At 39.8% G+C, this 26,198-nt stretch overlaps 1 protein-coding gene across 5 annotated transcripts in view; it reads left to right on the top strand.

Annotated features, from left to right (window-relative positions):
- The window catches only part of LOC122555052 (transcription regulator protein BACH1-like), an 80,130-nt gene that overhangs the window by 41,866 nt on the left and 12,066 nt on the right, over positions 1 to 26,198 (top strand). For all 5 annotated transcript variants that reach the window (XM_087992913.1, XM_043700694.2, XM_087992910.1 and 2 more), the window contains 2 exons: positions 1,996 to 2,250; positions 18,412 to 19,866. In XM_087992913.1, coding sequence (XP_087849039.1) covers positions 2,008 to 2,250; positions 18,412 to 19,866 — 1,698 coding nt within the window. In that variant the 5' untranslated portion in view covers positions 1,996 to 2,007. The remainder of the gene's footprint in view (positions 1 to 1,995; positions 2,251 to 18,411; positions 19,867 to 26,198) is intronic.

Raw genomic sequence — 26,198 nt, 5'->3', positions numbered from 1 at the left:
TTGGTATCCACTGCTGGTTTTCAAAGGCTTCCCAATCCTCTGATTTCCCCCACTATTCTTCACCACATTGTATGCTTTTTCTCTTCTGCTTTTATGCCATCTGACTTCCCTTGTCAGCCATGGTTGCCTTGTCCTCCCTTAGTATGTTTCTTCTTCCTTGGGATGAATTTCAGCAGTGCCTCCTTGATTAGCCAAGGAAATCCTGCCATTGCATGGTGTTCCCTGCTACAAGCTGTCCTTCTTATCAGCGCTGACCAGTTCCTCCCTCATGTCTTGTTGCTACCTTTTACTCTACTGTAATCCTGTTACATTATTACTGTTTCATGTAGCTTTTTGCATGACCACTACATGTCTCCAAATGTTTAAGTCACAGAGATGTTCAGCATGGAAACAGACCCTTTGGTCCAACCTGTCCATGCCGACCAGATATCCCAACCCAACCTGGCCCAATATCCCTCTAAATCCTTTCTATTCATATACCCATCCAACTGCCTTTTTAAATGTTGCAATTGTACCAGCCTCCACCACTTCCTCTGGCAGCTCATTCCATACACGTACCACCCTCTGCATGAAAATGTTGCCCTTAGGTCTTTTTTATATCTTTCCCCTCTCACCCTAAACCCACTCCCTCTAGTTCTGGACTCCCCCACGCCAGGGAAAAGACTTTGTCTATTTATCCTATCCTTGCCCCTCGTGATTTTGTAAACCTCTATAAGGAACCCCCTCCTCCTCTGACGCTTCAGGGAAAACAGCCCCAGCCTGTTCAGTCTCTCCGAATTGCTCAAATCCTCCAAACCTGTCAACAGCCTTGTAATCTTTTCTGAACCCTTTCAAGTTTCACAACATCTTTCCAATAGACCTAAGGGGTACTTTTGAAGTGTAGTCATTGGTTGGGCTTTTCCTACATTCCAATTTAGGTACAAATATTTATAACAAGCAGCAATATGATAATGATCATATAAACTATTTTTGTTCTGTTGTTCGTTGGATATATTTTGGCAGGATACTGAGGATGTTTCCCAGGCTCATCTTTGAAATAGTGCCATGGTATCTTTGACATTCACCTTGACAGTGTCTAGGAGACTTTGGTTTAACTCCTCAGCTGAAAGTTGTCACCTTTGACAGTCCAGTACTACCTCAATGCTAAACTGAAATGACACTTAATTGACTGAGTTTTGATCCTTCTGCTCAAGTGCTTCTTGTCATGGAGCGGGACTGGAATTTTACCCTTCCGATCTGGGTGATTGTGCTACCAACCAAGGCAGCTAATCAATTTCACCCATTTAAAAACTGTTTGGGAACAGATAATGGATTGACATTGATTTTAAAATAACATTTTATTTTTCATTTGTATTAATCAAACTGTATCTAGCATCCAGTCTTAAATATGGCAAGGATTTCTCGAAAGTAAAATTTTATTTTTTGCCAAAAACGTTAGAGTGGATGCAGTTTTTTGGGCCTATTTTATGTTCTATTTGTTGCTTGTGCTCAGTACAAACTCCTCAGTATATATTGATAGACTTGAATAAGTTAATGGTTTTTGCAAGAGTTCAGTTGTTGGCTACTGTGTTTGAAATGACTAATAATTTACTTTGTTCTGTGATTTTGCAAAATGCATGTTGTAGTAATTGGTTACCAAGTTGGTTTTACAATTTTTAACACAAGTGTACATGATCTTGTGAATCATATTAATGCAAGATGAATAGCAAACTTGTCCTAAGTGCTTGTAGCTTAGTCAAGGCTAGAAATATAGCCAGGGACATTAAAACTGTTAAGAAAACTTGTGATTTAGCTTTGTATTATTGGCCTTAACAACTAGAAATAATACCCAGTTCCTATCTTTTGAAAGCTGTACAGCAGGCGGTTATCAAATTTAAAGTTGGAGATATTTGAATTCTTTCTTGATTGAGTGAGTAAATCTAATCACATGAATTCTACAATTTAAATTTTTCTCAAATAACCCATCACATGATTGATTTGTATTTATTTTACCAGGTATGAGACAGAATGTCGGTAAACGAAAAGAGCGACACTTTGGTTTATTCCTACGAGTCTTCTGTACACAGTACCAGTGTTCTCCTGAGTCTCAATGATCAAAGGAAACAAGATCTCTTTTGTGATGTGACTGTGGTTGTAGAAAACAAGACCTTTCGTGCCCATCGTTCAGTGCTTGCAGCCTGCAGTGATTATTTTCTGTCAACAGTGGCATGGAAAAAAGATCTTAACATGCTTGTCACACTTCCTGAAGAGGTAATGTGAAGAGTGAATGGAATTAATTTGTAGTTCTGATAATTTTATTAGATGGTTCACTGTATGTACTTTTTATATGTAACTTTTGGCACTAGCTTAATCTGTTGGTCATCTTGGGTTTTATATTTAGTACTGAGTATTCTGTGGACTAGGAAGAATGGAGACCAGAATCACTGGAGTTATGCCACTTTTTCACATTATCCTAGAATTCCTGGGTGTATTCTGTTGAGGCACACTGTAACCTACATTTATGCAACTGCAGTGGAGGCAATATCATGCTAATAAATTGGAAAGTTATATTCCTGATCTTTTGCCTTTTTCTGGCATGTTGTTTCTGGTTGCTCAAGCAAAGGAGTGCCCTGACAAAAAGGTAATAAATATGGTCCTAAAATGGATGGAGGGCGTGCTACTATTTTATTATACGCATCTGTCCTCCATTGGTTCTCCCAAGTGTCCAATTTCCATTAGCAGCAAAAATAAAGTTCTGATTTCAGAGACCTGCAACTCCTCTTCTTTTCCAACTTATTCCACTTATGCTGCCAGTTTTGGACTTGCATTGGTGTAACATGTAACTATCAAAATGCTTCTGGTACTCCCTGGGCATGCTGTTGCTGTTTCCTTCCTGCATAGAAAGGGATCTGTAAAATCAGTGCTATGGAGACCAAAAGTGAATGATTCTGAAATAATTGAAAAGTCTTGTGTCTGTTTTATGGAGAATTAAATACTTTGCACATTTAAATTCACTTCTGTCAGTCATAGGTTTTAATAGCACAAATGGTTTCAGAAATATAGAAACTAAAAAGGAGCTGTGAACCGTTTCATTCTAGCAGCAGGATAGTTTTCAGCTTATAGTGTCTCCAGTTTGTGATAATTTACAGATGTTTCTTGGCTGTCAGAGCTGAAAGGTAATCCAGGTCCTCAGAATTGAAAGGAGGTTCAGGCCATCCAAACTTGAAAGGAGCCATAACACTCTTTCTGCAGTTCAAGGAGGAAAACTTGAACGAAGTAGTTCATAAGGAATTAGAGTTAAACTAGGAGTGATATTTCTCTGGGATTGAGTATCTGAAATGTGTTGTGGCCTTCATTATTTTTTTTTTTCTCATTTTGATTGGAAATGTCAGCTGTGAATTGAAGCTGGTCTTTGGACTGTGAGCGGCAGCTTTTTTTTAATAAAAAGGATGGAACAAACCAACTGGTATGTTTATTTGCAGGATGATTATTGTTTTGAGAACACTCTCTACATGTTTCAGCTCTAGAGGTGCATTATACAGTGTTCACAGGCTGAGAAATGTTTGGATATTAAAAAGGTCCATCACAGAGTTCATACAAACCGGTCCAAAAAAGAGAATGCTGGGGGGAAAAAAGAAAAACCAAAGTTTGAACTTGGTTTGGACTAGGGTTTTTAGACTGTGGCTATGAAAGCTATGAGAAGGAGTTTGTATCCAGTTATCTTTCCATTGTCTTACTGAAAGTTTGGAGAATACAGTCCCAGTTATAAGAAATAAGTGAATATTTCTGAGTCTACTGAAAGCTACTTGCATTGAACAGTGTCTTCTGAAATAAATCAAAATATCCCATGTGTCTGTGATACTAAAGAGATTGAATAGACTGGGACAAAAATAATTGGAATTTGTGAAGAATGGGGAGGTGCATATGAAGGGAATAGATATGATAGAAGAAGCGAGATTGTTTGTTTCCACTGGCAGGTGAAACTAGAACAAGGGGGCATAGCCTCTAAACAAGGGGGACCAGATTTTAGGACTGAGTCGAGGAGGAACAACTTCAAAAGGCTTGTGAATCTGTGCAATTCCCTGCCCAGTGGGGGAAAAAAAACAGTCATGATCATCTTGAATGGCAGAGCAAACTAGAGAGGCCAGATTACCTATTCCTGCTCTTATTTCAATAGCATGCATAAGAAACTGAGTAAATTGGCCAGTTACGTCTTTTAGTTTTATTTTAATTTGTCCCTTGATTGTGATGTCTGGCTGTCTTTCTACCTGTGAGATTAGGGATATGTTCAAAGAAGATTGAGTTTAAATCATGGACATTAATTAGATTAATTTGTTTAGTTTTGCTTTGCTAAAGTTACGGTATTAATAATTATTAATTTTTGCTTACGTACAAATTTAGTGTTTGATATCTGTTATTTGTAAAGTCTGGTTAAGAACCATTTGGAACAATTTGAGGATCATTGATTGTTTTAGTTTTTACTGTCGTGCAAATAGGGAGAGGGAGGTGAATTTGGTTTGGCTTACTGTCCCCATGTTGTAACATAATGACTGAAAAAAGTTGTATTTTTGTTTTGTGGTTTGTGATGATACTGCTCCTTTAACAAGGTTATGTTGTCCTTGGTTTTTTTTTCTGGAAGTTAGTAAAAACCCAGGTTCTGAAAAGTCTGGGCTTGGATAGGTTTTAGGGCCAATCAGATTATAGCCAACAATACTGCCTCAGGCAAAAGGCTTTCAAATTAAACAAAAACTTGTACAATGAAAGGGGAGTACCAGTTCTCCCAGCTCAGCTCTTCTCTGGTCCGGCTATTCACTGAAAGCAGTCAGGCAAATGTTAAAGCTGCTGGACCCAAAGACACTGGTCCATGTTGATCCTCCTTTCTCTTTTGTAAGACAGTGTTTAATTTTACCTTTTGTGCCAAGGGGTGTTTATGGGGATTGTTGCAAGTGTTTGGAACAGCATTAGGTTGGGATGATCTGTTGGATTTTTGGATAGGTTAAGTTATTCAGTATTCTGTTTTCTTTTGTGTTTCATTTGGTAATCTTGTAAATAAATTCTGTTTTGTTTAAAACAAAGTGGTTTGACCAACTGCATCCCTCCTGGAATATTCATGTTACACCTGTTTAAAACAAGTAGCAAAGTTAGCGTCTGGGCTACGTTTCTTGAAATATTGGAAGGGGTCTGGCTTGGTGCACAACAAGTTTATGTTGAGATCCTTTCAAGTTGTGCAGGTTTTTTGTTCTCATGTAATGTATTTATGTTTTTTTTAAACTTGGTATCTTTGATGAAAATGTTCAGTGACCAACTAACACCAAAAATTAAAATTCTGACCGTAAAGTCAGGTTTCACTCTGGGATGTATCTTGACCAGTGTTTCCATTAGCCAAGATCATAACAGCAGCAACAGTTGTTTCCTTGTGTTGTGTTTAGTTTTGAAGATGTTTTTTCAGAAAATGATTTTTTGTTTTGTGTACATAAGTGTAGTATTGTGACAAACCGTATGTGGGGTGCTTAGGATTTATTGGACAAATACTGATTTCTATTTAAAACAATTCTTGATGTAGATGTCCAAGATGAGTTGATTTAATTGTCATATCTATTTTATTCCATCCCTCAAATCTGACACAATACATTAATTTCAATTGATTTCTTTGATTGTATTTGATACATGCAATACTCAGTGAGCCATGAGTTTTTTTGATTTCGAAGAACCAATGATTGTCATGGAGCTCCAGTTGCTTTTTGGCAGCCGTGAAGCACCCTAAATTCCTTTCTGCCCTAAAGGACGTTAGTAAATACATTGTGTTTTTCTGACAAACTTATGCCTTCATGGTCACTCACTTTTTTTCAACTGGATCCCCCCCTTTTGAATCCAAATTCTTAAACTATTGTTGTACTAGTCCATTTCTTGGGATAACCACAGCGACTACTGTACTGTATCTTGGAGAAAGTGAGGACTGCTGATGGTGGAGATCAGAGTCAAAATGTGTGGCGCTGAAAAAGCAAAGCCAGTCAGGCAGTACTTAAGGACCGAGAGTCGATATTTTGAGCATAAGCTCTAACTAAGAGCTTATGCTCAAAGCATCAACTCTTCTCCTCAGTTGCTGCATCACACCTTTTGAAACTGTGTACTGTATCTTGTTGACTGTAAGGGTCCTGTGCGTAGCCATCTTCTACACACACCTAAATTTCAAGTGGCTATGCCATAAACCTGATCAGTATGTAACTATCATTCCATCTCTTCTGAGAGCAAACTTCCAGATGTTGAAACAACTAAGAACTTGCAGTAGCTCCTCCCAGACCTTCAAAGTTTCTTCTTTCCTTCCTTGACATTTTTGTTTGATCATATTGAGTTTTAGAGGTACAAATTATACCTTTTGTGGATTAATCAGGGAACTTTGTCTTGATGTTGTCGAGAATACTGAGATACAGGCTACTATACTAGGTGTGATTGAGGTTCACAAGGAAGAGGTATTAGAAATCCTGCAAAGTGTGAAAATAGATAAGTCTCCTGGGCCGGGTGGGATTTATCCTAGGATCCTCTGGGAAGCCAGGGGGGAGATTGTCGAGCCTTTGACATTGATCTTTAAATCGTCATTGTCTACAGGAATAGTGCCAGAAGACTGGAGGAAAGCAAATGTGGTTCCCCTGTTCAAGAAGGGGAGTAGAGACAACCCTGGTAATTATAGACCAGCGAGTCTTCCTTCAGTTGTTGGTAAAGTGTTGGAAAAGGTTATAAGAGATAGGATTTATAATCATCTAGAAAAGAATTTTTGATTAGGGATAGTCAGCACGGTTTTGTGAAGGATAGGTTGTGCCTCACAAATCTTATTGAGTTCTTTGAGAAGGTGACCAAACAGGTAGATGAGAGTAAACCAGTTGATGTGGTGTATATAGATTTCAGCAAAGCGTTCGATAAGGTTTTCCACAGTAGGCTATTGTACAAAATGTGGAGGAATGGGATTGTGGGAGATGTAGCAGTTTGGATCAGTAATTGGCTTGCTGAAAGAAGACAGAGGGTGGTGGTTTTTGGGAAATGTTCATCCTGGAGTCCAGTTACTAGTGGTGTACCACACAGGTCGGTGTTGGGTCCACTGCTGTTCGTCATTTTTATAAACGACCTGGACGAGGGCGTAGAAGGGTGGGTTAGTCAATTCACAGACGACACTAAGGTCGGTGGAGTTGTGGATAGTGACGAAGGATGCTGTAGGTTACAGAGAGATATAGATAAGCTGCAGAGCTGGGCTGAGAGGTGGCAAATGGAGTTTAATGCGGACAAGTGTGAGGTGATTCACTTTGGTCGGAGTAACCAGAATGCAAAGTACTGGGCTAATGGTAGGATTCCTGGTGGTGTCGATGAGCAGAGATCTGTGTCCAGGGACACAGATCCTTGAAAGTTGCCACCCAGGTTGACAGGGTTGTTAAGAAGGCATACAGTGTTTTAGCTTTTATTAATAGAGGGATCGAGTTCCGGAATCATGAGGTTATGCTACAGCTGTACAAAACTCTGGTGCAGCCGCAATTGGAGTATTGTGTACAGTTCTGGTCACCACATTATAAGAAGGATGTGGAAGCTTTGGAAAGGGTGCAGAAGAGATTTACTAGGATGTTGCCTGGTATGGAGGGGAGGTCTTACGAGAAAAGGCTGAGGGATTTGAGGCTGTTTTCGTTGGAGAGAAGAAGGTTGAACGGTGACTTAATAAATAATCAGAGGGTTAGGTAGGGTGGACAGGGAGAGTCTTTTTCCAAGTATGTTGACGGCAAGCACGAGGGGGCATAACTTTAAATTGAGGGGTGATAGATATAGGACAGATGTCAGAGGTAGTTTCTTTACTCCGAAAGTAGTAAGGGTATGGAATGCTTTGCCTTCAATGGTAATAGATTCGCCGACTTTAAGTGCATTTACGTCATTGGACAAATATATGGGCGTACATGGAATAGTGTAGGCTAGATGGGCTTCAGATTGGTATGACTGGTTGGCGCAACATCGAGGGCCAAAGGGCCTCTACTGCGCTGTAATGTTCTATTTTAAAGAGGGCATCTTGCATGAGAAGTTTCCATATCTCACCATATTGAAAGAGCATCCCCACAAGCCCAGTCACTCATAAATAAAAGTGAGCTTAGTTGATGGTTATTAATGTCTGGGAGATCCACACACCGCCCCACGCCCCCCCAAGTCCATGAGGCAATTGCAATTAGCCAACTTAATAAGGGGCTGCTTATGATGCCAGATAAAAGAGCTGAACCGGTCGTTCAGTCCCCTGAATGTTTGCCGAGTGAAAATAAAGGGGAGCATTCACACAGGGTACAATAGATGGGGGGGGGTGGGAATGTTCATTTTAATGTGGGCTATATGACCTAACCCAAGAAACCGGCAGTGCCTCCTGTCTTCAAAGGTCTTGTTTGATTTTGTTGAATAAATGAACAAAATTAGCTTTAAATAGGTGATCGAAAACTGCAGTAATGAATATACCCAAATAAAGAAAACCCCCTTGTGGCCACTTGAAAGGGAATCGAGATTTGTCCTTAAAACCGAGTATTTTCATAAGACCACCCATTGGTATAGCCTCTGATTTTGTAAAATTGTTCTTGTAACCTGAAAAGGTGCCAAGTGAATTGATACGTTGTATCAGACAAGGCACCAAAACTGCTTGGATTGACAAAAAGGTGAGGACACCATCCATGGTACAACGAAATCTTATGTGATTTGGCCCCACTTTTGGATCTGATCTATTAGAATCCCTCAGCTTCTGCTGGCGGCTCAATCACCAATGTGGCTAAAGGGGACAGCCCTGTCCGCTGCGCCTAAAAATACTAAAATTGCTTGATCGCACCCCATTGGTGAGAATCAAAGCAAGAGGGTCACTATGGAGAACCTTTACCCATCTTATAAAGCCAAGCTGCTCTAGACTATAAAAAAAGGTACGGCCACTCGACCCGGTCAAATGCCTTCTCTACATCTAGAGAGATCACCAATCCCTGTAAAGATGACATGCTTGAATTACATTAAGCAACCTCCTAACATTACTGGAAGATCTGTGGCCCTTTATAAAGTCCATCTGGTCCTCTTTAATAATAGAAGGGAACACAGTTTCCAGCCTTAATACAAGAGTCTTGGAAAAGATTTTATAATCAACATTTAAACGTGAAATGGGCCTATTAGAAGCACAGTCGTCCGGGGCTTTCCCTTTTTTTTTTAAAAGAATAAGAGAGATATTTGTCTCTCTTCGAGATGGCAGGAGGCGATCATGACTGTATGAGTCATTAAACACGTTGAGCATTGGGCCTGATAATATGTTTATAAATGCCTTATAAAATTTGCTGGGGAGTCCATCAGGACCAGGCGCCTTTCCAGTCTAAAGCTGCTTCACAGTCTCCTGCACCTCTTACTCTGGTAAAGGGGAATTGAGAAAAGACTCCTTGTTCAGGGGTTAAACCCGGAAACTCCAGATTCTTGAAAAAAACACTCAATCCTAACCCAAACATCCTCCACTTTCAGACTGGTATAATTCAGAGTAAAATCTCTGAAATGCCATGTTCATCTTTTTGAATCATAGGTTAGGTTTCCAGCATCTTCCCTGATCGATGTAATAGATTGAGGGGGCACTCTTTATTTTCCTGGCAAGATACGCTAAGTACTTGGCTGTTTGAGCACGATGACAAACTAGGCTTTGTTTTGCAAAAGCCATCTCCTTCTTCTTTGTTGTCTGCGTGAGTATGGAATTCAATGCAGACCGAAGCACTTTGATCCTCTGTAGCTTAGCCAACAAAGGCCTGTCAGAGTAACCCTTCTCTGTTGCCTTCAACTGTGCTTCGAGCAGAAGTTGATGCTTACCCTACTGGTGGAATAGGAAATACTAACTCTTTGGCATAAGATTTAGCAGTTTCCCAAAGAACGGACGGGCTACTAACCGTGCCTGAATTAATGTCTAGAAACTCCCTGTATTTATTAGAGAAATACTCCACAAACTAGCTCTCCTTAAGGATAAAGGGATCTATTCACCAGTGTCTCGGACAGTGTCCTTAATCTTAAACAACAAGTACACTGGAGCATGATCGGAGATGGTAATATTACCAATCGTACAAGATTTCCACCAAGCCGAGGGTTGCCACGGGATTTTAAAAAAAATCAATCCTAGTATGGCACCTGTCCGGGGCAACTCTGTGTTGGAATAGTCCAGTTTAGAGGTAACAAAAGCATAGGTGAGGGGTTAAAACACCAGATGAGTTGAGGTGGAATTAAGTGGTCTTAGTGCTTTTTTTGTAGTTGAGAGCTCATATAGCGGTCAAGTATGACACATGGGGTCTGAGGATCCCAGTTCATCCTTGTTCAACTGTGATTGTTAGGCAAGCAGTCTGACAATTTTTTTTAGAGATGAAGGATATTTGCAAATACCCTTTCACTATTCATTTTAGTCTCCTGATTTCACCCTCCTCAGCCTGCTCATCCTTAATGTCTCTGGAATTTCCCCACTAAATTGCAGCACACTGCTGTTTCTCTGCTTTTAAAGTTGCTTCAAATCTAATTTTTGAGCTGCTTTTAGTGCTGTCCTCTGACTCTTGTAACTGCTTAGTAGTGTTTGCCTTCCCTACGTTAAAGGCTTTGAGGAATATTTCTCGCTGCAGAGAAAGATCACTTTGTGTTGGTTAGCAGTGGAAATCTTGGCTGGTATTTGGGCTTTTTTGGTTCCTTCCCCAGCTGAGAGGAAGTTAAGGAAGAATTGTATTTCTGACGACGACATCATCCTCTAACATTGTGTAAGTATGATGAGGAGGTGCTAGTGTTGGACTGGGGTTGACAAAGTTAAAAATCACACAACACCATGTTATTTTCCAACAGGTTTATTTGGAAGTACAAGCTTTCGGTGCACTGTTCCTTTGTTAGGTAGCTAGTGGGGCAGGGCCATAAGAAACAGAATTTATAGCACAAGATCATAGTATCAGGCCATTGATATGATATAGTGACCAAACCTAGATTGCTGTTAAGTCTCATCTTTTAGAATGAGTTGCATGTTTTGATTCATTAAAATGCAAATCCCAGAACTTCTTTGAAATCATATTCCCGAAATAATTTAAGATTTTCTATTTAAAAAAAAAGTGACATCTCAGCTCAGATAATGCATTAAAGGTGTGAGGTTAGAGTCTGTCTGTATTCCAATCATGAGTCAGACTGGTTCTGTTTCCAAAATAGGAATTCATAAAATGTCACATGGATTATTTCTTGTCTGCAGTCAATTTAATGAAACTTTTTTATTTCTTTACTACATTTTAACTCTCACCCTCAAATTAATGGGTTGTCAGAAAGCAGTTTGTCCGAGTGATGTTGAAGCCCACTATTAAAGCAATTGCGTATTTTGCAATGAAGGTTATAGAATCATATGGCACAGAAACTGACCTTTCAGTCCAATTGGTCCATGCCAAATAGAATTCCAAACTAAATTAGCCCTACCTACCTGCTCCTGGCCCATATCCCACCAAACCTTTTCTATTCATGTACTTATCCAAATGTTTTTTAAATGTTGTAAATGTACCCACATCCACCACTTCCTTAGGAAGTTCATTCCACATGCAAACTACCCTCTATGTAAAACATTGCCCTACATGTCTTTTTAAAAATCTCTCTCCTCTCACCTTTTTTTAAAAAAGCCCTCAATCTTAAAACTCCCATTTTAGAGAAATGATAGCTACCATAAAGCTAACTTCATGATCAGTTTCTAAAACTTCTATAAGGTCACCTCCCATCCTCCTGTGCTCCAGTGAAAAATGTCTCCGCCTATCCAGCCTTTCTTTATAACTCACGCCCTCCATTCCCAACAACATCTTGGTAAATGTCTTCTGAGCCCCGTATAGCTTAATATCCTTTCCTATAACAGGATGGCCTGAACTAGATGCAGTATTCCAGACAAGGCTTCACCAATGTCCTGTAAACATGAATTCCCAACTCCTATACTCAGTCCTTTTGCGTAATGAAGATAAGCATGCTAAACGACGTTTTGACCACCTGCGGGCGGTTAAATGTTTGTATGTGACACAAACCTGAAAGTAAGAATTTATGTACCTGAACCCCTAGATCCCTCTGTTCTTCAATATTACCCAAGGTCCAACTTTTAATTGTGTAAGTCCTGCCCCTGCTATTGAATCAAAATGCAATACCTTGCATTTAGCCAAATTGAACTTCATTTGCCATTTTTCAGCCCATTGACCCTTTGATCAAGGTCTCTTTTGTAATCTTAGAAAACCTTCTTCAATGTCTATTATGCCACCAATTTTGGTGTTGTCTGCAAGTTTACCAACCATGGCTTCTATATTCTCATCCAAATTATTTATATAAAATGACAAACAAAAGAGGACCCATAACCGATCCCTGTGGAACACCACTGGTCACAGGCCTCCAGTTCTGCACCATTAGTCTCTGTCTCCTACTGTTCAGCCAATTTTGTATCCAATTGACAAGCTCACCCTGAATCTCATGTAACCTAGTCTATCTCACGGAACCTTGTCAAAGGCTTGAAAAAGTCAAAGTAAACAACATCTACTACTCTGTCCTCTTCAAATATTTTGGTAATTATGAAGTAAAATTTCTGTTACCTGACACTTATCAGCCAGCATGCTGTAGTCACTGGAATTTTTTTGACTGGAGAGATATCTCCTCCTTCAAACAGTGCTAACATTTGTTCCTCATCAAACCCACTTTCTCTCAACCACTTTTTATAAAAAAATGTCCAGCTTTTCAGGGCATTGACTTGTTACTTTGGGCCATCTGTGGTATGTCATTTTTACATTTTGGAATTTTGTTCTTTTTTTAAATTTAGCATGATTACAAAAGTCACCAAAGATGCAGAAATTGCTGGAAAACAAGTTTGAGTTCACCATTCCCACCATTATAAATGTTAGATTTTCATTGCTTGTCCATCATCAGTTTTGCAAAAAAGGAAATTTGACATTGACCACCTCATGAGTGTAAAAACTTGTTAGATTTGTGCGATAAAGGGAACAATTGAAGGAGTTGTGAAGGTTTTATTTTTTTTTGTATTTTTTTCCCCCAATTTTTCGTCACTTTCACTCAATCTATTATTTTTTTTTCTCATTATTTGTCTTTGTTTCATTATTTCCTTTTTCTTTGTCAAATTCACTCTTTTTCTCCATTGTTCAGTTTGCTACTTTTTATTTCTAAAATTCTTCGGTGAAGGAAATAGACCATTGGGTTCAGTGTTCACAAGAAACTTGCATAACCTCACTGTACCAATCTCTTTTCACACTTCGAGCAAGGTGTGTTACAACTATAACTTGGTTTAAAGGGTAAGGTTTAAAATCCACCTCATGTCATTTGCTGTAACTGAGTTGCTCCAGCAATTTCTGGGCCATTAGGTGGTTGAGATAAGTAAATTTTGTTTGTTTTTTAACTAAATAATAGAGATATGAAGAACAACTTGCATTTGTAAAATGTGTTTCACGACCTCAGAACATCCCAAAGCATTTTTTAGCTAAGTGTTTTTTAAAATTTGCTTTTGTGGAACAAGTTTGTGATGTTTTACTCTGTAGCTTTCTACTGGATTATGAAATCTCCACCAATTCCCTTTGGTACAGAAAGGTTTGCATTAAAAAAATAGAATTCTGTATTTATTGTTAATTTTTATTTTAATGCAAAACTCTCTTATTTTGAGCAACTATTTTGTTGAGATGTGCAGACCTGAACTCCATTTACCAGATCCATGCCAAGTTATGAAGTGAATTTCTGGTATAAAAATGAACTTATTTCACAAGAGAAATCATCTGGGCAAAGCTATGATAGAGTAATCAAGATGGAGAATATCTCCCAAGATGAACACCACCTCAATTAGGTTTTTGTATTTCCCATGTTGTAGTTAGTCATGAATGAACCTGAAATAGCACTGGATTTAAAGATTAAAAACATTCATCCTCTTCAATTTTGCTTAGAAATGGCAGTATTTTGCTTTGAGGAGGTATGTTGATGTTCTTATTTGTTGCAATTCTTTGTAGGCCCACAGAATGTGAACTTTTGCATTATTCTCCCTTAATATGTTCCCTTTCAATTGTGGCATTGAGAAATCCAATACAAATGGATAAACCTGAGCAACAGTTTAACTCTCCCTACTTTGCGCACCAGAACCAAACACAAGCCTCAAACTGAAGGGGAATAGTTCATGCTTCACTTCTTTACTTTTGTGTGTAGCTTAAGGTGAGGAGCCCTTAGGGCCTTGTAGTGATTTAAAGCAAAGAATTGCAATAATGCACAATGTGATAAGTCTATAATTACATTTGTTTGAGCTGTCCCTAGATAGCAGTGTCTATCTTGATCCATTCCGTAATGATGAGCAGCCCCGATAATTCACAGAAATGTTGAAAAATCACATCATAGACAGAGGCCACATGCACATCAGGTCCGAACCTTTCTTAATAACCCAAGGTTGCGAACCCCTGATGTAGTTTGCTGATGACATCATCTTGGTAGGACGGATATCAAACAGAGTCAGAATACAAAAAGGCAATAGAGGGCTTGACATCGTGGTGCGGTGATAACAACTTCTCTCTCCATGTCAGCAAAATAAAAGAACTGAATACAAGGGCTTCAGAAAGAAAGGAGGAGAACATATCCCTGTCTATATAAACAGAGCAGAGGTTGAGAGAGTTGAGTGTTCACCTTTCTAGGATTGATGAAAATCGACAACCTGTCCTGGACTCCACGTAGAAGAAACAATGCCTCTGCTTCCTCAGCCGGGTTAAGAAATTCGACATGTCCATAAGGACTCTTACCAACTTTTACAGATACACTATAGAAAGCATACTATTTAGGTACATAATGGCATGGTACAGCAACTGTTCTGCCTGGGACTGTAAGAAGGTTGTGAGCACACCCAGACCATCATGGAAGCCAGCCTCCCATCCATGGACTCCATTTATACTACTAATGCAGCAGAGAGGTTGCCAACATCATCTAAGACCCCTTCCATCCCAGTAATGCTCTCTTCCAACTTCCTCTGTCAGGCAGAAGTTACAGAAGCTTGAACGCAAGCACCAGTAAATTCAAGGAAAGCTTTGTTTAATGTCGCTATTAGACTGATGATTGGAGTCTCTAAATTCAAATAATGTTGATCTTGCTTTGTGCACCTCCTGTGCAGTGTAACCTGTATGCCTTGCTCTAAGCACCCTACGATTTGTATGTCTTTGTTTGCTATGATCTGTCTGTACTGCTTGCAAAACAAAGCTTTCCACTGTACCTAGTGCATGTGACTACAATAAATCAAAGCAAAGGAAACTTAGGCAATTTGCAAACAAACAACTGCGTCAAAGCTTTGTGCTTTTCAAGTTATTGAAAAATGGAGTAATTTCAGGCCCTCATCTAAGTTGCAGTACTGCATAATAATAGTCATAGTGTTATTTCCTGTGGGTAACAAATGTTTTAATAATGCTTTTAGGAAGGCAGATATTTACTTCAAGTTAGGGTGAGAGGATGTACTCACTTATCATAAGTTTCTCCTAAGGATGGACTCTTGGAAGAACAGAACTGGCAGCAAGTACTGGAAGCCCAGAAGCATTGAGAGCATACAGAAAAAAACACGAGGGTAATAGAGCAGCTTCTGGCTCATGTTCATTCATTTGCTGTTGTCCACAGCACCACCTTTGGGCCTAACTCTGTCATGGACCCTGGTTAAAAACTACTGACATAGGTGATCAAACCATTTGTTATAGATGTTGATTGATTGAGGGATAGATGTGGGGCAGGAAAATAGGTGAACTCCCTGCTTTTCAGATTATAGCATGGAGGTATTCATGTTTGAGTAAGCAGACAAGAACTTATTTAGTATTGTTACGACATGAAAGTGAGCCTCTCTGTTAATTAAACCAAGCACCCAGAAAAGCTCACCTCTCCTCGTAATCTGTTAAAATATGAGTGCCCGAGAACTCCCAAATTCCATTATTTAAAGAAAATAAATTTATTTTTAATTCTAAAAGTGAACATTGAACAACTATTCATAACTCTAAGCCCCCCTTTGTCTTATGTGTTCATTGTTTGCCTTAAACTCTATAACAATACGCTGTTCCAATAAGACAATTATTAAAGTTACATCAAATTAACTTCAAAACCACACAGCCACTGTCGTCTTCCATATCTATCTTCTTCCGGATGAGGATCTCCCTGGGTCCTTGTCTGTCTTTTTACTGAGAATATGTTTCAATCTGCAAAGGTACCTTTTGATAGGGAGTATTTCCTAATTTTTTGGAGAGCAACACGTTAGCTCTCTATGCATTTTCTGGCTCGACGGCAGTTACACTCTGACAAATTTTCAAAATGCCCACATTTTATATTCTCCAACATTGGATTTTCTCATTGCTTCGATATTGGCAAAACAATAAGTTCAAACTTGATTGGGTTTTAGTTTCCTGGGACATGATTTAAACTGGTTAAATTCAAATTATTGTCAAAACAGCAACCAAAACTCCGGTATCCATTTCCCAGCCCAATGTTACATATTTTCAATTGTCCAGTACACTCTGGGACTGCCATCTGGTTATATTAACAGGTACTTGTAAGCTGTCAGTTCAGACAGCATTCACTCTCTCAAAGATACAGTATATACCTTCAATTTAATAACAATATCTTATCTGAAAATATGCAATTTAAGTATTTCTCACCAGCTGTTAAATATCTTACAGCTATTGTCTTGGAATGTCCTTGATCCCTTTTGGCTGTGAGCAGAATTTTTAAAAAAACTGTCAGTAGAGTTTTTGAAATGTAAAGTGGTGAGTGCAGTTAGATCCAGAAAATGCGATTATTTCAAGGCAAGCAAGATGGCCATTGACTTGAGAAAGCCTTTTTTGATTTGTTATTTTGAAGCAATTACAAGTTGCACTTTAAATTTGAGCTCAAATGTCGCACTGTATATTCACTACTTTTTTAAAAAAAACCTTTGGTATCTAGTCTGCTTTGTCCAGCTTGAAGAAATTTTTGAAAAATGTAGAAGACATAAGAAATAAGAGTTCAGATCATAAGGTAGTATTGTTGCTTATTTGGTTTATTTGTTGAATATTGAGCAATATTGGCATCCTAATGGGTGGAATTTCCTGTATATTGTATATTTCTCCCAGAGACAAACACAATTGGAGTCTAAAGTATTATGGATATAAGTTTGTTTGCTGAGCTGGAAGGTTCGTTTTTCTGACGTTTCTTCACTATACTAGGTAACATCATCAGTGAGCCTCCAATGAAGCACTGGTGTTGTGTGTTTAGGTTTCCTGGGTTGGTGATGTCATTTCCTGTGGTGATGTCACTTGCAGAATGTCACCTGGAACTCTATCAACAAACATGTTGATTTGGATCCCATCTATCACCCCCTGAAATGACATCACCAACACAGGAAATGACACCACAGCATAAACTACATCACCAACCCAAATAAACCTAGAAAGCAAGCCATAACGTCAGTACTTCACCGGAGGCTCACTGGTGTTGTTTCGTATGGTGCCGAAACGTCCGCAAACGAACCTTCCAGCTCAGCGAGCAAACTTACATCCAGAATCTCAACCTGAGATACAAATCTTCTCAAAACTCTCTAAAGTGCTACCTTGCTTAGTGGGGAAAGGACACTCCAAGCTCAAGCTGCATAATATACTGAGGGGTTGGAAACTGTATAAAACCCTTCTTGGTGATTTCTTTATCTTGGTGTATATATTGTAATATTGCATGTTGTATTTGAGGTACATCAATTAGGTGCTGTATGGAAAGAAATGTAGTTGTATTCACATTTGAGTAACTTCCAATTTGAAATGCTATGGAATGTAGTTTTACAAAAAGATTTACACCGTGGGGAAAAATTAGTTATTACTTTTGTTTACTGTGGCTTTGTTTGTTTTCTGTGAAGGTTAGGGATTGAAATTAAGACCCCCACACTCATAATTTTTACCCAGATTATGTGCTGTATATTAAGACTGCACTTCTGGGAAGTATTTTATAGTTAGCAGCAGTTTTTTTTTTAAGTTTGTTGAGTTTTAAGAATAAGTTCTAACTTCCAGTTTTTGGAAATGTCAGTATACATTTATTGTTGGCACCTTTTGAGCAACTCTCTCTCCTTTGTGAAGGAATCTATATTTTAGGCATTTTAAAGGTGTCTGATGTGATTCATGCTTTTGATTTCATGTTCCAAACAGGTTTTGCTCCATAAAACATTGGGAATTTTTTTAATTGGTCAAAGGTAGACTTCAGTTTCATTCATTTAGAAGTAGCTTTTTAAGTGCACTTGACTTGCTGTAAGATCAGTTTGTAATAAATAATTGTCAGTGGGCTAGTGCAGTATGTCAAGTGCACTTTGGCTTTATAAATATAAAATTATTGAAGAAAATCCTATTTTTGCCTTATTTTAAATGGGGAACTGAAATTGAGATTTCTTAACTGGTTATTTTATTGTTTTATCAGGTTACAATTAAAGGTTTTGCACCACTTCTTCAGTTTGCATACACTGCCAAACTTCTTTTGAACAAAGAAAATGTATTGGATGTCTGTAGAAGTGTAGAATTTCTTGGAATCCATAATATTGAAAAAACGTGTTTCAACTTTCTTCAAGCCAGACTTTTTGGAAAGGAGAGAGATCATGCAGGATTTTTGAGAAAGGCATGTTGTACATCTCATTGTCAGAAAACCAATCTAAAAATTCCTGTTGGTGACAATGAAAATTCAGAAGCTGATGATGATGTGGAAGAATTTCTTGAATCTGAAAATCCCAAGAGTCCTTGCCCTAAATTGCGTAAATGCATTGAAGTTGGGAAAATTTGTCCAAAAGTTCAAAATGAAACCACTGAAGTCAACTACTCCTGTTTGAAACAGACTGGATGGGCTAGTTCATCTCTTTGTCCTAAGTACCGAAAGTTTCAGTTAGCCTGTGGGAAAGAACGACTGACATCATGGGGTAATAATTTGTCATTGCCAAATTCTTCATTGCAGCAAATTGAATCTTGTCAAAACTTGACATTCACTTTTGATTCGGAGGATGAACGTGCAAAGCTTATTGAAAAGGATAGTGACAGCACATCAATGGAAGGGGAGGGTGGAGTCTGCAATGAAGAGAAAATCGAAGTGAAGAATCAAATGAATATAAGCTGTCCATTAGCACAAGATTCTACAGCTGAGATAACACAAGGGCCATCATCACAAAATATCTCAGGTATTCAACAACGTTGCGTTGGAGAGCATTATGACTTGCCTTGTTCTCAGCCATTTGTCCCTGTAATGTTGCAGTGTGAAAATCTCCAAAAGAACAACACTGTTGCAAGTATTGAAGAAACTAAGCTTGAAATTAGTCAGGAATGTGATCAGCCAAGGTGTTCAGAAAGAACAATTGGAGACTCTGAGAGAAAATCTGTTATTTTTAGCTCAGGTTATTCTCAAAGACGAGAGAATCCCAATGCAGTCTCCAGCGGGCGAAGCACTGTGGAAAGAGAGGTGGCAGAACATTTAGCAAAAGGATTCTGGAGTGAACTTTGTGGTGCACAGTCTAGCTGTGAGACTGAATCTTTAGTGAAAGAGAAAAGTTGCTCAGGGCAGTTCAATTTGGAGAGAATTTCTCAGTGCCCACAGTTTTCGACAGAGCCTTGCCAAAGCCTTGAAGGAAGCAATCAGAGTTCTTTCCTACTGCACTATACCTCGTCTTCGTCACAGCTACCTGAGTCTACCTATAGCTCTTTAAAGTGCCCATTTGCATATGATACTGGAAATTCCGTGTGTTCCAGCAGCTCAGGTATTGAGGAGCTTGAAAGTGACCAGGGACAGCAACAAGACAAATATGACACATTTGCTACAAACTCAGGAGATGAATTTGGGTCTGAATCCGAAGATGACAGTGAGTCGTGTTCTGCCCGGGAACAAGAGTGTGAGGTAAGAAAATTTTTGTGATTAATAAATGCGAGCTATATTATGACTTGCCTTGTTCTCAGCCATTTGTCCCTGTAATGTTGCAGTGTGAAAATCTCCAAAAGAACAGCACTGTTGCAAGATGGAAAAGCTGATACTTTAAAGGGGGAGGGCTGTTGCGCTGAGGTACTGTTCCGACCTCTGAGCTAGGAGGCCTGTTTTAAAGTCCTATCTGCCTCCGATGTCAGAACATCTCTTAAACAGGTTGATTTGAAATAATTTATTTTGGAGGCGGTAGTGGTCCAGTGGTATTGTCAGAGTAGTAATCCAGATACTCAAGATATGTTCCCAGAATCTGGGTTTGAATCCTACATGGCGGAATTTGAATTCCGTAAAGATCTGGAATTAAAAGTCTAATGATGACTACGAAACTATTGTTGACTGTCATATTTTTTAAAAAACATCTGGTTCAGTGCCTTCCTTATCTGATCTGGCCTACGTGTGACTCCAGATCAAAGTAATATGGTTGACTCATAATTTTTAGTTGACCAAGCTGTTCAGTTTTACCAACTGCTGGAAGGTTTCAAAATAAAAGGAATGAAACCAGATATTATCTGGTATCATCTAAGGCATGAGAAACTGTAATGGAAGACACAGCCCTGTCACCTTGCAAAATCATCTTTTCTAACATCAGAAATTTAAAGTCAAAACTGGAAGAGCTGTATAACAGTGAATGTAAGGCATAACTCTGAAGTTGACTGTGTCTAAGACAACACAATCTAGTAGGACAGACCCAGTAGGAGTGGTGGTACAGTGATATATACTTGTGATTGACTCTGCATAATCTCAGAATTAATGGACACAGGTTTAAGACTTAGTTCTGAGGGCTGAGTGTCTTTGGAGCTCCTTGGCACACTGAGCTGTGGGGGACTAAGTCCTTGTGTTATTTAAGGCAGCGATTCTTGATCATAGGAGAATCACAAGTTGGGGGAAGGAGCAGGAAAGTGAACAAGAGGAATATCAGATCAGCCATGATCCAGTTGAATGACATGCAGACTCAAGGGGTCAATGGCCTACTCCTGTACCTAGTTCATATATGATTTTATCCCATGAAGACCCATAGCGTCAAGTCTTATGTGGGCAAGGAAGCTACCTGCTGATTAGCACATACTGACCTTGCCCTCTTCTCTACTCTTCCCCCTACCCAGCTGATGTCCTTTTTACTTCTCTGTTGACTAACTTAGTTGAGCCCTAAAGCGCTGGTCTGGGTTTGTGGCCAGTGGTGTGACAGCTGATGAAGGTAGAACACATTTGACTTCATCCAGACCAATGTGCCTACCACAAATGTGTCTGTCCATGACAGTATCAGTAAGGGCCACCACTGCACAGTCCTTGTGAAGATGAAGTCCATGTTTAGATTGAGGGTACCCTCCATCGAGTTATGGGGCATGATCATTGTACTAAATGACTTTGAACAGATCTAGCAACTCCAGTTTGAACATTTAAGAGGCTCAGTGAGCCAGAAGCTACAGCAGAATTGTACTTCAAGACAATCCTAGCTCTATCATTATCATCAAGCCAGACAATCAACCATGGCGCAATAAAAAGTCCAGGAAGGCATGCTAGGAACAGCACCAGACATACCTAAAAATGAGGTATCAACCTGGTGAGGTTACACAACAAGACTATCTGCATGCCACACAGTGTAAGCAGCAAGTGATAGAGCTAGAGCATGTGATTACAAAGCAATGGATCAGATCTGAGTTTTCCCATTGATTCTCATCCGATTCTAAGTGGTAATGGACAATTAAGCAACTCAGGTGCAGAATATGAGACTGAAACCTTCATCCAGAAGTGGATGATCCACCTCTGTCTCCTCCTGAGTTCCCCAGGGCCAAACATGCCTATATTCAGCTAATGCAATGCACTCCACATGATATCAAGAAATGGCTGGAGACACTGGGTACTGAAAAGGCTATGGGCCCTGATGGCTATTTAGCAATAGTACTAAATGTGCTGTGGAACTTGCCATGTCCTTAGCCAAAATGTTCCGGTATACTATAATACTGGTATCTGCTTTTTAAAGTATATCTTATACATGAAAAGGAGAACTGATCTACCTTGGAAAATACTTTTCCATCAGTCTACTTTCAATCCTTAGTACAGTGATGGAGGAGTAATCAACAGTGTTACCAAGCATCACCTTTCTTAGCAGTAACCTGTTCTTTACTTGGTTTGGATTCCTCTAGTGCTTAACTGTTCAAAAGAGCTGAATTCCAAAGTTGAGCTGAAAGTGACTGCCTTTGATATCACCTTGATATGAGTGTGGCATCAAGGAGTCAATGGGAATTAGCGGGGGAGAAAATCACTGCTGATTGGAATCAAACCTAGCACAAAGAGAAATGGTTGTTTTTTTTTGGAAGTCAGCCATCTCAGCTGCTGGAGTTCTTTGCAGGAGTTCCTCAGAATAGTGTCCGAGGACCAATGATCTTTAGTTACTTAATCAGTGACCTTCCCTCCATCATAAGGTCAGAAGTGGGGATGTTCTTTGATTGCAGAATGTTCAGCACCATTCATAATTCCTCAGTGACTGAAGCAGTCCATGTCCAAATGCAGCAAGGTCTGGACACTATCAAATTTTGGGCTGACAATGTTTTATGCCACACAACTGCCAGCAGTGACTGTCTCCAAAATCTAACCATTGGTCCTTTACATTTAAAACATAAAATATTACAGTACAGTATAGGCCCTTCGGCCTTAGATGTTGTGTCGGCCTGTGGAACCAATCTGAAGCCTATCTATTCTACGCTATTCCATTTTCATTCATGTTTATCCAATAACCATTTAAATGCCCTTAAAGTTGGTAGGTCTACTACTGTTGCTGGCAGGGTGTTCCACACGCCCCCACTACTCTGAGTAAAGAAACCATCTCTGACATCTGTCCTATATCTATCACTCCTCGATTTAAAATTATGTCCCCTCATGCTAGCCATTGCCATCCGAAGAAAAAGGCTCTCACTGTCTGCCCTATCTAATCCTCTGATTATCTTATATATATCAATTAAATCACCCTCAACCTTCTCTCTAATAAAAACAGCTTCAAGTCCCTCAGCCTTTCCTCATAAGACCTTCCCTCCGTACAAGGCAACATCCTAGTAAATCTCCTCTAAACCCTCTCCAAAGCTTCCACATCCTTCCTATAATGCAGTGACCAGAACTGTATGCACCCTCTGTCTTTCAGCTAGCCAATTTCTGAACCAAAACCGCTAAATCACCCTTCGTCCCATGCCTCTGTATTTTGTGCAATGAAGGGCTTTTCCTGATGAAGGGCTTTTGCCCGAAACGTCGATTTTGCTGCTCCTCGGATGCTGCTTGAACTGCTATGCTCTTCCAGCACCACTAATCCAAAATCTGGTTTCCAGCATCTGCAGTCATTGTTTTTACCTATTTTGTGCAATAGCCTACTGTGGGGAAATTTATCAAATGCCTTACTGAAATCCATATAACCACATCAATTACTTTACGCTCATCCGCCTGTTTGGTCACCTCAAAGAACTCAATAAGGTTTGTGAGGCATAACCTACCCTTCACAAAAACGTGCTGACTATCCTTAATTAACTTTATCCTTTTTGGATGATTATAAATCCTATCTCTTATAACATTTTCCTACACTTTGCACACAACCAAAGAAAGGCTCACTGGTCTATAATTTCCAGGGTTGTTTCTACTCACCTTCTTGAACAAGGGGACAACATTTGCTATCCTCTGGTCTTATGACACTATTCCTGTAGACAATGATGACATAAAGATCAAAGCCAAAGGCTCGACAATTTCCTTCCTGGCTTCCCAGAGAATCCTAGGATAAATCCCATCTGGCCCAGGGGACTTTTCTATTTTTAGACATTTCACAATTTCTAACACCTCCTCCTTGTGAACCTCAATCCCGTGTAGTCTCGTAGCCTCTATCTCAGTATACACCTCAACAACATTTTTTTTTCCAGTGTGAATACTGATGAAAAATATTTATTTAATGCTTCTCTTATCTCCTTGGACTCCGAACACAACTTTCCACTGCTATCCTTGATTGGCCTTAATCTTACTCTAGTTATTCTTTTATTACTGATAGGAATGGCTTTAGGGTTTTCCTTGATACTATCTGCCAATGACTTCTCATGTCCCCTTTCTGTCACCATAGTGCTGTCCTTGAATAACAATGCCACACCTTCCCCTCTTTTTTACCATCTTCTCTGGTCTTGCTGAAACATCTAAGTCCCAGAACCTGCAATAACCATTCCTGTCCCTGCTCTAGCCATATCTCTGAAATGGCCACAACATTGAAGCCCCAGGTACCAACCCATGCTGCAAGTTATAGAGTCATAGAGATGTACAGCATGGAAACAGACCCTTCGGTCCAACCTGACCATGCTGACCAGATATTCCAACCCAATCTAGTCCCACCTGCCAGCACCCGGCCCATATCCCTCTAAACCCTTCCTATTTATATACTCATCCAAATGCCTCTTAAATGTTGCAATTGTATCAGTCTCCACCACTTCCTCTGGCAGCTCATTCCACACACATACCACCCTCTGTGTGAAAAAGTTGCCCGTAGGTCTCTTTTATATCTTTCCCCTCTCACCCTAAACCTATGCCCTCTAGTTCTGGACTCCCTGATCCCAGGGAAAAGACTTTGCCTAATTACCCTATCCATGCCCCTCATAATTTTGTAAATCTCAATAAGGTCACCCCTCAGCCTCCGACACTCCAGGGAAAATAGCCTCAGCCTATTCAGCCTCTCCCTGTAGCTCAAAACCTCCAACCCTGGCAACATCCTTAAATCTTTTCTGAACCCTTTCAAGTTTTCCAACATTCTTCTGATAGGAAGGAGACCTGATTTGCATACAGTATTTCAAAAGTGACCTAACTAATGTCCTGTACAGCCGCAACGCGACCTCCCAAGTCTTGTACTCAATACTTTGACCAATAAAGGAAAGCATACCAAACGCCGCCTTCACTATCCTATCTACTTGAGACTCTACTTTCAAGGAGCTATGAACCTGCACTCCAAGGTCTCTTTGTTCAGCAACACTCCCTAGGACCTTACCATTAAGTGTATAAGTCCTGCTAAGATTTGCTTTCCCAAAATGCAGCACCTCGCATTTATCTAAATTAACTCTATCTGCCACTCCTCGGCCCGTCTGATCACTATTCTATTGTAATCCGTGGTAACCTTCTTTGCTGTCCACTACACCTCCAATTTTGGTGTCATCTGCAAACTTACTAATTATATCTCCGATGTTCACATCCAAATCATTTACATAAATGATGAAAAGTAGTGGACCCGGCACCGATCCTTGTGGCACTCCACTGGTCATAGGCCTCCAGTCTGAAAAGCAACCCTCCATCACCACCTTCTGTCTTGTACCTTCAAGCCAGTCTCGTATCCAAATGGCTAGCTCTCCTTGTGTTCCATGAGATCTAACCTTGCTAACCAGACTCCCATGGGGAGCCTTGTCAAATGCCTTACTGAAGTCCATACAGATCACGTTCGCGAGACATGATTTCCCACACACAAAGCTATGTTGACTATCCCTAATCAGTCCTTGCCCTTCCAAATAAGTGTAAATCCTGTCCCTCAGGATTCCCTCCAACAATTTGCCTGCCACCGACTTCAGGCTCACTGGTCTATAATTCCCTTGCTTGTCCTTATCACCTTTCTTAAATAGTGGAACCACATTAGTCAACCTTCAGCCTTCTGGCACCTCACCTGTGACGATTAGTGATACAAGTATCATGGGTAAAAAAATATGCAAATAAAAATTTCCACAGATGAAGTCAGCAGGGACACTAGTGATGACCCTTCCCTCTCTCGTTCTGCAAGAGGAACATTTGTGGTACTTCCATCATTGTATTCCCCCATTATCCGCCTCATGAGGGTTACTGTTGACCAAAACTGAACTTGAATAACTACATAAATGATTTTGCAGTTACAGCATTTAAGGTGACCCAGGATCCCACAGGGAGTAGCTTGCCTCCCAAGTCCCCAAATCCTGTCCGCTATCTACAAGACACAAATCACCAGTATCATGGAAAACTGGGTGAGAATAACTTCAATAACATGTAAGAAGCTTGACGCCAGCAGACAAAGCAATATGATTGATTGACACCACATCTACAAGTATTCACTCTGTCCACTACTGACACGCAGTAGCAGGAGTACATAAGATAAGCACAAGGGCAGCAGGTGAATGGGAACACCACCAACACCAAGTTCTCATCCAAGCCACTTGCTATCCTGATTTGTAAATTCCTTCAGTGAAAAGGATCAAAATCCTAGAACTCCTTCTCTAACATCA

The sequence above is a fragment of the Chiloscyllium plagiosum genome, unplaced genomic scaffold (assembly GCF_037043375.1).
Source record: "Chiloscyllium plagiosum isolate Xiang-an unplaced genomic scaffold, Cpla_swu_hap1 HiC_scaffold_12, whole genome shotgun sequence".
Lineage (NCBI taxonomy): Eukaryota > Metazoa > Chordata > Chondrichthyes > Orectolobiformes > Hemiscylliidae > Chiloscyllium > Chiloscyllium plagiosum.
This window is presented reverse-complemented; position numbering and strand designations above follow the sequence as displayed.